The sequence below is a fragment of the Brassica oleracea genome, chromosome C3 (genome assembly GCF_000695525.1).
Source record: "Brassica oleracea var. oleracea cultivar TO1000 chromosome C3, BOL, whole genome shotgun sequence".
Lineage (NCBI taxonomy): Eukaryota > Viridiplantae > Streptophyta > Magnoliopsida > Brassicales > Brassicaceae > Brassica > Brassica oleracea.
The window spans coordinates 16873853-16889092 of record NC_027750.1 but is presented as its reverse complement, the minus strand read 5'-3'; the positions used below and the strand labels follow the sequence as shown (position 1 = coordinate 16889092).

Genomic DNA, 15240 nt, shown 5'->3' with positions numbered 1-15240 from the left:
TGTTTACGATGATGAGAAAAAGAAAAAAAAGTTAGTGGGGTTGGCTATAGCTTAGTTGAACCAAATCTTCAAAGGACGGTCTGCCAAACTTTCTCTGTACCCACCGGTGTTTACTCCTGGTTTAACCAAAATCGTAACTTTTTGTGCAATTTTCTGTTTTCTTTCAACACAAGGGATACTCCTTAAGGTTTAAGTTCGTTCCTCTTCCTCCCCAGTCGGTGAGTTTTACTGAAACAAAGTGAATGGAGAACCTCTCCAAAGCTTTCTCTCTCCTTGCTTTTGCCGACGAAGATGGTCCCTCTGCTTCTCCTCCTCCTTCTTCTTCTTCTACTGGTATCTTCGGATTTCGTATCTCTGGAGTCAGATTCATGTTCTTTTGTATTTATGATCGGTGAATAAAGTTTCAGCCTCTCAGTTTAAATATCCCAATTTTTTAATAGGTGAAAGAGTACTTGCCGTTGAAAACTATAAGCAACAACTTGTCGGATTGACTTGGAAATGATTGGTATGTTTCAATTTTTTGTGTGTATTAGCTTCATCTTTGATGAAACCTCAAGTCATCATCAGAAAAGGAGAGAGGAATCAGGAGTAAATCAGTGAAGAACATGAAGCTGAGGAAAGCTAAAGAAGCCAACCAGGACATAGGTGCAATCAAAACGCCATATCTTACAAACCAGGAGGAATTTATCAATGAAACCGGTTTCCTGGATTCTACCCTCAACAAGAGCACATGGCGAGTTGGTTTCATACCAAAAGGAGTAATGATTTAGGAGATATGCCATTTACAAGTCAGACTATCTACACTGTATCCGAACTGCAGGTTCTATTTAAGGAAAGTAATTTTTTGCTTAAGGAGTGTGCAACTCAAACTCACGTGTGAAAACCAGGAGATCATTCATTACATCTAAAACCACTTGGAGAGTTGATACCATGCACTAAACCTCACTGGATCAGCCAGATTCTTCAGCATCTCAACTTGCCATTTTTGGAGCCGATTTGCTTTAAATCCCAACGGCTAGTTTTCTACACTCTTGGCTGTGATTTGGTCCCAAAGGCTCCTAGGATCTTCCCAAAGTTGTCCAGATACAAGCAGCTCAACACATTTCCCATTTTGGCTGAGATTCTCTCATTTAAGCCTAACGGCTAGTTTTTGATATTTTCATTATGTTTTCATTTTGTTTAGCTTTCTAAGTCTTTGTACTGAGCATTATATAAGCTCATTAGGTCCCTAATTGGAAGGCGCAAATCTTTTGCCTAAGAAATAATAAACTTTCCAGTTTCTTTTCTTCAAAATCTTTGTGTCTTTGAGTTATCTTGATCATCAAGCCTTGTGTGGATTCACTTGTCTTAGTGATTGGCGATTGAGACTTCTTGTGGAATCAGGCTGTTCTTCTTCGTGGTTGATTGTGGAATCAGTCAACACCCTGTTCTGTTCGTGATCATCATCATCACTCCCATCCAGCCGGTTTTATAGTCCATTAGATCGATTAGAAGAACCACCCCTCTTGTTGGATCATCCATCACTTTTGATCCAAGGTGCTTGTAATCCTTTGACAGCTTAGGACTACATCAATCTTCTACATGATCCAGTGTGTATGTATCCCTTAAATGATGTTAACATTTTTCGACACCTCTCACTCACATTTACATATAATTTATTCTTTGTATATTCATTATTACCAGTGTATGTATCACTTGTCGGATCTCTCTCGTTTCCAATCATCAATACTAATATTCTTGCGCAGGTGTCCTAGTGGTGAAGTTGACAAGATACTGGAGATTGCCAAGTCAATTAACCAAGTCAGTGGAGGTATATTCTTCTCTGCCATCTTGCCAAAACAAATGTTGAAACTGTTTCACAGAAAGGTGGTATTCTTTTAGTCTATAAGCTACACTCTTTAGAGAATGCTAAGTTCTGACCTGTTAAATGTCATTGCGTCTCAAAATCATAGAGGCAAAAGATATCTGTGAAAGTTATTGATAGAATGTGGAATTACATAGTATTCGATTGTGTAATATGATATTACTGTTTTTAACGGAGTTAGCAAGAGCTCTTCGATGATTCATTTGCTCTTCCACCACTGACTCGCTATATAACAGCTTTATTTTTTTAATTTTTATTTGAAAATGTTTAGCTACTCTTAGGGTCCAGATTTAAGTGTACGTCAAACCAAAGACTGCATGGATAAAATGGGTGACTGGTGTAAAACTCATCATCAAGCCAGTGGTAACCTTCTCTCCAGATATTCATCCTTGTACACTTTCTGAGTCTTTCCATGGACTTGAACCATCTGATTGATATCTGGTCTATCAGTTAAGGTTTGACGAAGAAAGTACTTTGTAGTAATATAAGTGGAAGGTTTGACTCGCTAGATCATCCACCAGCTTTAGGAACACATCCAGATTCTCTTCAATGCTCTTGGTTTCCTCCTTTTTATAACTGGCAAAACTCTGCTTTAGATAGATGCGATTCGGAAGCGTCTTTGTTTGATAGTCACCCTCAATAGCTTTCCAGCTCTTGGTTTCCTCCTTTTTATAACTGGCAAAACTCTGCTTTAGATAGATGCGATTCGGAAGCGTCTTTGTTTGATAGTCACCCTCAATAGCTTTCCAGACCCCCAAGGCTGTAGTTTCCTTCATAACCTTTCTTAGTACCATGTTGGTTAGACTTGAGCAAATGAGGTTCCTTGCTCTTTAGCCAGAGGGTCTTTCTTGACTTCTTTCTCTATGACTGGATCACCATCAGTTTCTTCTTTTGCCGAGATTGGTTCTGCTGCCAAGATATGTCCCAGCCCTTGCAGCTCTAGCTGCATTAGCATCTTGAACTTCCACATACCAAAATCGCCAGATCCATCAAACTTTTCCATCTTAAACTTTCCATGAACTGACTCCATACTGTCGCTGCCACAACTTACACACACCAAATCACAGTACACGCAGAGCTTCAAATAACAAACAACAGCTCCACACTAAGCGAACCTAGGTCTCTTCACCGAGAACCTGGCTCTGATACCACTTGTTAAGGTATCAGACTAGGTTCGATTACGATCTTTATCAAGTTAGCTATGTGTTCTTTTACTCTTGATTAGTTTGATCCTTAGCTAGTGATTGTTTATGAACTGAATCTAAACTCAATCAACACAAGCAATTTGTTTACCCAGTCTTCGTTTCCTACTGACTGGAGAGAGAACCATACTCTCATGCACTTCACTATTGATCGGATTGATACAATAGAGATGATCTCACACGATCGATCTTGATCTTCTTTGTGCAGGTATTACAAAGAGATTTACCGAGAACTGTTCGGAGAAGAGTATCAAAGTGACTGCGAAGAAGACGACTCACTATCAGCCTCCAATTCCTTTGATAACGAAGAGAACACGCAGAATGATCCGGAGAAAGCTCCTTGACCTCAAGAGCTATGATCAACTTCAGGATCTCTCTATCTCGATCAAGCTTTCTTCTCCGCCTTGATACTTTCTCTCTTTCTCTTTTCTCTTATATAGAACTTCTCTCTCTCTCTGTTTCGCTTTTCTCTGTTTCTTGAGAAAGACGACGATTGTGTTAGCTCGTGGGTCCAGCTTATATAACCGTAACCTTATCCTTAAGCTCGATGGAATAGAGCTGGACCTTTCTTTGATTTTTCTCAGCCCGCGTCTTGTTATGATTATCTCATAAGCCCAACTTGAAGCCTAGACCTCAAAACGACAACACCTCACAGGCAAGTTGAGGAAGAGGTATTTGGATATCATCAGCAACCTTTGTTAATTATTTATATAACTTACTAAGATTGGTCTTGTTTACAGGTCATCAAATTCGTAAAAAAGCATGTTGGTTCTGAAAATCCACAATTAGCTTGAAACTCGGCCTACGTGGATTTTCTTTTCTTAAAAGGTTAAGCTCGAACTTTGATATATTTTTTTCCTCTCTATTCAAATCTAAACAGTTGCATCTTTGATTGTATGTGTTTCACAGAAGTACATGCCAAATTTGGCTGCCCTTTTATCTCACGTTCTTGTCGATGTTAGTAGCGTTAAGTCTTTGGAAGTGCATGTCTTCTTTTAAAAACTTATAAAATGCCTTCTTTATGACATCAAGACGTATATATTTTGAACGTGTTTTGTGGGTTGAGCATTAATAAAAACAGAGCTCCTGCAATGAAAAAAAATCACAGAGCCATGGATGATATAAGAGAAAGCATCAAGGAGCTCAAGTATTACAAGGAAACCATATTTAAAGCAAACAAAGCAAGGAGGTGAGTTGGAGTTAAATCCTCTTATATACCTACTTGATTAAAAGAATTCGTTTGTTCTGTTTAGGGGAATCGACATTGTTGCTTAGGAGTCATTCTTTTGACCGTTGTATTATGATGATATTTAGTTCTGACAAACATTGTTCTCAAGACAAAAGAGAACCCTCCATTGCCTTCTTCATATGTTAACATCATTGTAATAGCTTTGTGCAAGAGAATCTGCAAGCAATTGACCACTATATAAGTGATCTTGCAGTTTTTATATACACTTTTTTATAAAAACCAAATCTCATTCCCCTTCGCTCATCATCCTTACAAAAGTAGCCGGAAAGCAAAAGCCTCATAAACAAAAAAAGTCCAGCTTGACTCAAAAGATAAAAACATATATTATTATACATCCATTCCAGCTTCTTTCTTCACTTCGTTGTTCGTCCAGACTACATTCTCCACAGAATTAGAGAGCTTCGTATAGAACTGCAAACACATACCATTATCACCTCTGCTTAGCTCACTAAGGCAGGTGCTAAAACTTGTTGGGGTCAAAGTCAGTCAAAATCAACTATAACCTCCGAAGAAACAATATGGCATAAGCAAAACCTATTTGCATAATGATACGAGAACAAACTTCGTATATTTCATCTCAGACAAGAAACAAAAGGATTTCTATCCAAACATGGAGAAATCGGAAAACGTTCTTTCGGAAAGTTTTTGCAAGAATTGACAAATTTTACGAAACAATTTTCTGTAAAAAGAAATTCGGAAAGTTTCTGCGGAAAAATCTCATAGAAAATCTATGAGATAATCTTCCGCCAAAATTCAGCACATTTAGTGGCTTCAGTTTGAGTCGTAGGGATCAAATCAGTGCTAAATCATTTGGATTATGTGGTTGTAACAAAAGCCTCTCATATTTGGGTGGAGTCCTATGGAAAGATTGCTCTTAACATCGTGTTTGAGAGATATGCAATGTTAACTCGTCCGATTTGAGACCGACTGCTCAAATTAGTGGATATGATATTAGTGATGTGCTTAACTCACACCCAAAAGGTAACTCAAGAGTAGAGGATTTCCACATCACATATATAATGCCCAAGGAACTATATCACCACCGATGTGGGATATATTAATAGCTTATCTCGAGATGTGGGTGGAAAACGGTCCAATGGGAAACAACCCAAGCCCTACATCTCGGACATACCACAACAATATGGGCCACTTGTACATACTCCATAGATAGGAAACACTGTTTATGTTGGACTTTCACCATGGGCTCTGATACCATATTAGTGATTAACCTAACTCACACCCAAAAGCTAGATCAAGAGTGGAGGATTGCCACATCACATATATAATACCCAAGGAATATCACCACCGATGTGGGATATATTAATAATATATGACTACAAACTCGGTGGACTGGCCGGCCTTCGCTTAAGAGATTTATGTGTTTTAAATTTTGCAGGAGGAGTTTTGTAGTGTGAATTTGTTTCATATCTCCAGGAGCAGAAATGTCTGTACGGATTCATTAGCAAAAAAAACAGCAAAGATTAACAGTGTATCATTTCCATGTAGGTTAGACATAGTTAGAGGAAAGTGTTTCTGCTTTAGAAAAAAAAAAGAAGATGAAAGTGTTTCTTGGAATAACTTTTTGTCCGATAAGAACTTGATCTAGTAGAATGGGTAATTGGAAAAAAAAAAAAAAATCAATCTCACTTTCGTTAGAGATCAGTAGACAAAAATCAAGAATAGATACAAAGATATAGACAAAATCTGTAGTAAGAAGTAAGAACTAACATTTTAAAAAGGAGAGAATTAGCTCAATATACATAAATGGTGTCAAAATTAGCAATTTATACATGATTTGACATATATGTAAATTGCTCTACATTTCTTACCTTGGATTTCCAAAAATACTCTTCTTCACACTCTCTTTCTTCTTACACATTCTTACACTCTCTTTCCTCTTACATATTCTTACATTCTCTTTCTTCTTATATTCAATTTCTTCCTATACTTTCACATTCACATTCCTCTTATATTTCACATTCACTTTATTAATCTCAATTTAGAAAAATTACGAGCATATGAAAAAAAGAATATATTTGAGGGATCTTCCAAACTGTTTAACAACAACGACAACACGTAAATGTTTCAACTAATGTAATTTGTTACCGCTAAGATATATTGTTATATATAATCTAACATAACATGTATTAGATAACAAATTATATATCAACTACCATAACATGTACCAAGTAATAAACAATCTATCAATTTTTTTATACCAAATTATATATCAGGTAACAAAACATATACCAAATAACAAATATTTTATCAGATAACAAGAAGTCTATGTAGCAGGTAACATAACATATATCAGGTAACAAATATTTTATCAGATAACAACAAGTCTATGTACCATGTAACAAAATAATTTATCCGATAACAAACAATTTATCAAAAAATATATCAACTCGCAAATCATGTCTGTACCAATTTATTAAGTAACAAACCATGTATGAAAAAAAAAATATATACTAAAATCGAGACTAATTAACAAACATATTTTGGAATTACTAACATGATTTATTTGCCTAATGTTTACGTTTTTTCAGAAAAAATAGAAGAGTTAAATCAATTGGTTTATTTGCTGGATAAAGACATGATTTTCTGACCCCTAGACTGACACTTACCAGACAGTGCATATGAATCGAGTTATAGGCTAGAGGGGTAAAATTGTAAACGAAATTATTTTGGTCACCATCATGGTAGATTGCAAATTATGGTTGTCTCTGGGTATAAGAACGCCAATTATCTCTTTTAAAAAGAGTACTTACGAAATGGAGTCATAAGTACTGTTCTTTAAATGTTAGTTCTTACTTCTTACTGCCTCTGTTTCATATTAAGTATCGTTTTAGAGATTTTTTTTGTTACAAAATAAGTGTCGTTTTCGATTTTCAATGCAAAATTTATTAATTTTATGCAAAATTTATTTTTCTATTGGTTGAAATATTGTTAGGTGTATAGGTAATAGTGTTTTTTTATAGGAAATGTACAAAATTAATTGTTTCCTTAATTCGTGTGTCGAAACCTAAAACGACACTTATAATGAAACAGAGGGAGTACTTCTTAGGTCGTAACCTCGTAGGGTAGTCATAAGTCTAATAGGTATAGCATGGTTATCGACCGCTCAGGGTCATGGGCGCCTACCCTATGGTCCGCTCTTTGTTTTTATGTAGCAGGCTTCCCTGTGCCACGTGCATTATTTCCTCTCACATTTTTTCCGTTAGTGCTGCCCAGCGCACAACATGCAAAATTCAACAAATTTCAGGTTCTATGTTTCTTTTATTTCCCTCTGAACATATCACGATACTGCACTCGTTTTTATTATTCACCTTCCAAATACATATGATTGTCCGATGTACTGCACTCGTTTTTATTATTCCTTCCAAATAAACTCCAAAATGTTAAGCTTGAGTTTGAGTAAACCGAACTATTCATAAACTTATCATACCCGGTGATATTAGTGATAATACCAAGGTTTGTGAAGCAGTGGCCACATTATTAACTGTTTTTCGTTTGTTCCCGCGTAATGTGGTAAGTGGTGGAATAATAGAGCTCACCTTGATATCTCAAATAACAAATTAACCAAATGCAACCTGTGATATAAATTGTTTGATTTTTGTTGGGAATTTGAGATTCCAAATGCTGCATTCAAATTTGTTTTGTCAGCATATTGAGCCTTAGTATAGTAACATAAAACATAGTTCACGTGAGATAATCATTGACAGGACTTTAACTTTTAATATTTACTCTCATTGATCTACTCGAAACTGGAAATTCAAATGTCGAATACAACTTTAAATGGGACAAAACAATCTAATTCTAATATAACCAATCTAGCTTCGTTCAACCACCGCACCGACGCGTTCTGCTACACCGTTTTCTATAATCCTTAGAAAATCAGTTCTCGTTCTCTCCATTAATGTTGATCACAAAAACGTGGTGTTCACCTCATGGCCTCGATTCCCATGACATCTATAGAGTAGCTAAGTCATAACGTGGCCCTGGTTCGAATAGGGAAACCCCATCCGGTCTTTTTGCGTTCACCGCTACTTGTTGCTGGAGACCGAGGGGGAGCCGACGAAACGAACCTGCTGAAAAAGCCCAAACACCGCACTCGAAATGGCTGGAGCCAAAACTTGAAGCTAGAACCGCAAAGAGGAAGGGCAAAGGAAGAGAAACTACAGAGGAGAGATTTATTTCTATATAAAGTTCTAAATTAGGCCGCTGGTCGTAATAATTATATCGAGAGAATGGGCTAGATTGCTCTTTTTTTTTTTTAAACCTCGTGTTTGAAGTAAAATATTTTGTGTCATTTATTTTAATACAAATCAACCTCATTTTTTTAAAAGATAACTAGACACTAATCAAGAAGTAAGAACTAGCTTTTAAAGAAGAGTACGAAAAAACCAGTGGTGGTAGTCCAGTGGCGCTTGAGGGAATAAATCCAATACGGCGAACCCTGGTTCGAACCCCGTTGGTCATACGGATATGGACTATTGCTTTGAATGCTCAGGAGAGGGTCTATCAGTGGACTGTACCTCCACCCGGAGGTTAGATCAGTGTCTTTAATAGACCCGGTTTTAACCCTTCTTTAGTTCAAAAAAAAAAAAGAAGAGTACGAAAATTTTGATAACAAAAAAAGAGAGTACCAAATATAAAGCTAGAGAAAGTGAGTACGTAGTAACTACAACTACTACGTAATAATAGGCATAGCATGTATATGGACCGTTGAGGACTTCAGGGTCCGCGGCTCCTACCCTATGGTCCGTCATCTCTTTGTCTTTATGTCGCAGGCTTCTCTGTACTGTTGTTTCCATATCTGGTCGGTGATGTAATATTTATAAATGATATAAAGGGGTGGAGATTTCGTATTAATAGTCAAGAATAAACAAGCTCGGTCAATTACAAGAACTAAAGAAGTTCGTCTAAACAGTTTGTCTACACAAGTATCTTTCTATTTTATGGTCTGAGGTCGTCTGGGCCGAGCTCGCCTAGTGGTCGAGGTCGTCCGAGACTTTGTCTGTGATGAAGAGGCGATGTTCTTCTTTTCTGTACTTTCTGTACTTTTCTGAACGTCCTTTCAATGAGTCTGACGTCTTCTATTTATAGTGACGTACGTTTTGGGCTTAGTTCTTAATGGACATGTGCTAAGCCCATCTCCAACAATTGTCTCCCCTCCCCCCACAATTCGCCAAGTGTTGAATCTTGGTGAATTCTTCTAGAATCTTCTGTCTGAGAAAGTCAGGTCGGGCTCGGGAATTGTCAGGAAATAGGGCAACATATTTTTTCATTCCTATGTAAGTGATGGTTGAGTTTTTTTTTTTAAGTTCTTGTACCCCATTTGGAAGCAAGGTGATTTTTTTTGCTCCTTTTATTACTTTTGTGCGATCATTTGCCTTCTTTATTTATTATTATTTTCTTTCTTGGTTCCTCCTTGCCGACATTGCTTCTCCTCTCTCTTCTTCCCTTTTTTTTTTTAAAAAAAAAAGAAAACAAATCTGGTTGTTTGTCGTGAGAAGGTCTGTGATCTGAAGAGAGGCTGAGTTCATTTAGAAAAGGGGTTGAGCTCGTCTTATTACTCTTCTCCTCCCTTTTTAAAAAAAAGAAAAAAAAGAAAGCAAATCTGGTTTTGTTTGCCGTGAGGAGGTCTTTGATGTGGGAGAAGAGAGGCTGAGTTTGTTTTGAAAAAGGGTTGAGCTCGCGTTCTGAGGTGTGGGAGGAGAGACTGAACTCGTTTTGGAAAGGGGTTGAGCTCGTCACCCGTAGAAGGTATAAGAAGAGTTCGTCCATGGTGGCGCCGAGCTTGCCGCCTGATGTTCCGTGTTGTTAATGGCGGCTCCGAGCTCGTCGACGGTGGTTTCGAGCTCGTCTCCTGTTGCTCTGAACCCGTTGATGGCGGCTCCAAGCTTGCCTCTTGATGTCCCGAGCTCGTCGATGGCGAATCTGAGCTCGCCTCTCGACGTCCCGAGCTTGCCAACGGCGGATCTGAGCTCGCCTCTCGACGTCCCGAGCTTGCCAACGGCGGGTCTGAGCTTGCCAACGGTGGTCGTTGATGGCGGCTCCAAGCTTGCCTCTTGATGTCCCGAGCTCGTCGATGGCGAATCTGAGCTCGCCTCTCGACGTCCCGAGCTTGCCAACGGCGGGTCCGAGCTTGCCGACGGTGGCTCTAAGCTCGCCTCCTGACATCCCGAGCTTGCCAACGGCGGGTCTGAGCTCGCCTCCTGACGTCCCAAGCTTGTTCATGGTGACTCCAAACTCATCTCCTGTTGTTACTTCAGGTTTGTTGTTGGTGAAAGAGTGTGGTCGAGATGCAGAGGGCACGAGCTTGCCATTGGTGGGGTCGAGCTCGGCTTTTGTTTCAAGTTCATCAGTTCCTAGTTCGTTCCTAGGTTCGAGCTTGTCGTTTGCTGTTCCGAGCTTGCCGTTATCGATGGAGCTGTGTCACGGTAAGGTGGGGTTGAGCTCGTCGTCTTTTGGTTCGAGCTCGTCTTTCGTTCCGAATTTATCTTCTGTTGTGCTAAATATGTTGTCGGTGATGGAAACGTTGGAGCTGAGTTCGCTGATTGGTATGCCGTCAGATGGGAAGGTTGCTCGTGAGCAGCTGTCTTTGTTAGTTCATAAGATGGAGCTTGCCGATGGCCGCAAGTCGTGGTCGGAGATTGCCGATTCTGTCATTGCTGTTGAGTTAGGCACTCTTACTAGAAGTGAAGCAGAAGACAGGGTAAGCGCGAGTTTGATCGAGGAAGGGACTGGGTTTCTTTTTGATGAACATGGGACTAATTTAGCGGTGGAGCCTGGCGTTGAGGGGTCGAGGTTGTCTTTGACAACGCCTCTTATTGTCCCTAGTTCGTCATTTTTGGTGAAGAAGACTATGTTAGAAACTGTCCGGGAGTATGAGCAGATGCGGCTGGCGAACTCTTCTCAAACTAAAGAGTCGTCGTCGGAAACTACAAGTTCCTCTGATGATAGTTCGTACTCGAGTTCTCATAGTGAGAAGTCTGTGGATAGTGCTGATGTTGCTGGTGAATATGATAATATTTCTGAAGATGATAAACGAGATGATGACATCGAAAACGTTGATGTTGAGGATGATGGTGCTCTGGAGAGCGCCTATGATGAGTGGAATGGGACCTGTGACGTTAATTTTGGCGAGGAAAGTGATCAAGACGAGTATGCTAGTGACGGTGATCATGGTGCTGTTGGAGATGACGAGATGGGTGACCGAGATGGTGTAGATGGACGTAGTGATTTTAGTGGTGAGTGTGATGACTTTAGTGATGAGCAGGATAGGTTTAGTGGTGAGCAAAGCGGTGTTAGTGGTAGTCTAGGAGCCATTGTTGTAGATGATGGGAGGGATGATACCGATGGAGGCAGTGATCGTCGAGCCGATGTTACCGATATTTTAAGAAAAATAAAACAAGAAAGTGTGGCTGCCTCCTTTGCTGGATCGCTTGATGCCCTCGGTAATCCTTGTGGCTATGGGAAGAAGAAAAAGAGGGCCAGGAAGGCGAGGGAAAGGCCTAGGAGTTTCGTATGTCCTCTTGTTAATCATCGGGATCCATTGGAGTCGTTTCCTTCTATTTGTTGATGAGGATGCGATTAAGTGGATCTCAGCCAACTGTTGCCGTAATGGTGTCATTGAAGCGCGTATTCCTGGCGAGGATGATCGCCCGTGGACGACCTGCAAAACAAGACAACAATCAATAAGAATGTCAAACAAGAACACATCAATAAGAGTTAAACTACCATTGTAAGGATTCCAACTACTCCTAAAAGGGACACTCATATCATAAACATCAGGGACCGACGAATGCGCAATTCGAACATAAAAAAACTTCTTAATCCAACATAACGTTTTTCTCTTCCTCTCCCCAACAACACCGGCCTTCATAGACACATAAAAAGCTCCATCCGTCTTATCACACCGAATAATATGCGCAATACGTTCAAACAAGCATAGGCTCATGTGAACACCAATATCCGCAGCTGTGAACAAAGCTGCAACTATGTTTCGAATAGCAGCAGGAGCAAGCTGAGTGAGTGCAAAAAGATGTTCATCACAGTACGCCAGCAGCAACCTCGGGAGGGGGAACCACAAATGGTACTCGGTGAACCAGAAGTCGTAAACACAAAGCCACCCATCCGGAACCATCCACGGACGTTCATCCTCGCCAGGAATACGCGCGTCTATGACACCATTACGGCAACAGTTGGCTGAGAACCACTTAATCGTATCCTCATCAACAATAGAAGGAAATGACTCCGATGCATCCGGATGATTAACAAGAGGACCTACGAAACTCCTAGGCCTTTCCCGCGCCTTCCGGACCCTCTTTTTCATCTTCTTCCCATAACCACAAAGATTACCAAAGGCATCAAGCGATCTAGCAAGAGAGGCAGCCACGCTTTCTTGTTTTATTTTTTTTCAAATTATCGGTAACATCGGCTCGACGATCACTGCCTCCATCGGTATCATCCCTCCCATCATCTACAACAATGACTCCTAGTCTACCACTAACACCGCTTTGCTCACCACTAAAACTATCCTGCTCATCACTAAAGTCATCACACTCACCACTGAAATCACTACGTTCATTTGACACCATCTCGGTCACCCATCTCATCATCTCCAGCAGCAGCATGATCACCATCACTAGCATACTCGTCTTGATCACTTTCCTCGCCAACATTAACGTTCCCATTCCACTCATCATCGACGCTCCCCAGAGCACCATCATCCTCACCACCAACGCTTTCAACGTCATCATCTCGTTTAACATCTTCAGAAATGTCATCATATTCACCAGCGACATCAGCACTATCCACAGATTTCTCACTATGAGAACTCGAACACGAACTATCATCAGAGGAACTTGTAGTTTCCGACGACGACTCTTTAGTTTGAGAAAGGTTCGCCAGCCGCATCTGCTCATGCTCCCTGACAGTTTCTAACATAGTCTTCTTCATCAAAGATGACGAACTAGGGACAATAAGAGGCGTTGCTAAAGACAACCTCGACCCCTCAACGCCAGGCTCCACTGCTAAATTAGTCCCATGCTCATTAAAAAGAAACCCAGTCCCTTCCTCGATCAAACTCATGCTTACCCTATCTTCTGCTTCACTTCCAGTAAGAGTACCTAACTCAACAACAATAACAGATTCGGCAATCTCCGACCACGACTTGCGGCCATCGGCAAGCTCCATCTTATGAACTAATAAAGACAGCTGCTCACAAGCAACCTTCCCATCCGACGGCATACCAATCAGCGAACTCAGCTCCGACGTTTCCATCACAGACGGCATGTTCTGCACAACAGAAGATAAATTCGGAACGAAAGACGAGCTCAAACCAAAAGACCACAAGCTCAACCCCACCTCACTGTGACACAGCTCCATCGATAACGACAAGCTCGGAACAGCAAACGGCAAGCTCGAACCTAGGAACGAGCTAGGAACTGAACTTGAAACAAAAGCCGAGCTCGACCCCACCAATGGCAAGCTCGTGCCCTCCGCATCTCGACCATACTCTTTCTCCAACAGTGAACCCGAAGTAACATCAGGAGATGAGCTTGGAGCCACAACGAACGAATTCGGAGCGACAGGAGGCGAGCTCAGACCCGCCGTCAGCAAGCTCGGACCCGCAGTTGGGATATCAGCCAGTTCCTTGGGTTCAAACTCAACACGAACAACCAAGTTCGCCTTCTCCTTCCTCCGGACCAATTCATTCTCAAGATGCTTAACCTTTCCATCAGGAATACTTGTTGCCTCTTTCTTCCAAGTCTTGGCAGCATCGAGCACTCCCATGATCTGATTCACTCCATACATAGCTATGCGAACAACCTTCTGATTTTCCACATACCTCCGCTCCTTTTCCATACGAGAATTGAAAGTAGCAAGCACATCATCATGTCTCATTACTGCCCTGTGATACCTCCTACCCGCCACTTCCTTTTCCTTCTTAAAACGCTCCAAGTCGGCCGCTTGACTTTTCTTCACCTGCCCACCTTCCAAAGCTATCTTTGCAGTGAGTTTTTCAACTTCTTCCAACGCATCTGAGGACACTTTCTTCTCAGCCTCATACTTGCCGCGCAGAGCCGCTATTTCCTCGGAACCGTCAGCCTTATCCTTAATAGAAGCAAGCTCAGCCTTTGTTTTTTCGAGCTCGACCTTCACCTCTTCAAGCTCTTCATCTTGATTAACCACCAATTTATTCGCAAACTTTGTAGCCTGCACAGAACAACACAAAAAGATTCCTTTAGTTCAAAACCACAATCTCATTTATTTTATTTTTTAAAAAGAGAAAACAAACAAACTTTGAAGAAAAATAATAATTATCTTACAATGGCCAAGTGACGAGCGAACTCCTGATACCACTCACCGCGCCTAACTTGATCAAAAGGCAAACCATCAACGCCACCATGTGATTAAAACAACTTGAAAAGATCACCACATCCCGAAGCCAAACCATTGAACGAATGTTCAAATGACTCAAAAGATGCCTTCTCCGCAGCAGGAGACTCAACCACCAAAGGCAGCTCAACATCAGAGCTCACAATTTTGCGAGATTTCGAAGGCGGCACGTCTTTTGGTGAACGACCAGCGGCAGCCCTTTTCGCCACAACACTTCCACTGCCCGTAACAACAACTTCCTTTTCAGAAACATCAGCGGACGGTACAGGAACTGTCGAACTCATAAGACCCATAACAATACTATGAGCATATGCCGTAGGCTCCACACCAGCGGCACACTGACCAGACTCAACAACAGAAGCATCATCAATACCTCCAGCAAAACAATCAACCAAACTCAGAATCTCGCTCAAATCTATTTTTCTCCAACAAGCTACAAAAAAAAGAGAGCCAACAAAACCATACAAAACCAGTAACTTATCTAAACCAACAAGCATTTAACTCACCAAAAAAAA

At 40.7% G+C, this 15240-nt stretch overlaps 1 protein-coding gene and 1 pseudogene across 1 annotated transcript; one reads left to right on the top strand and one right to left on the bottom strand.

Moving 5' to 3' along the window:
- Positions 1-242: 242 nt before the first annotated feature.
- On the top strand, positions 243-4259 carry LOC106329999 (annotated as a pseudogene).
- Positions 4260-12907: 8648 nt separating this feature from the next.
- On the bottom strand, positions 12908-15219 carry LOC106329998. Its single transcript, XM_013768575.1, has 2 exons — positions 14656-15219; positions 12908-14542 (listed from the first exon to the last, which is right to left on the bottom strand). The coding sequence occupies exon 2, from the start codon at positions 14228-14230 to the stop codon at positions 12908-12910; it is 1323 nt and encodes a 440-aa protein (XP_013624029.1). The 5' UTR covers positions 14231-14542; positions 14656-15219.
- Positions 15220-15240: the final 21 nt, after the last annotated feature.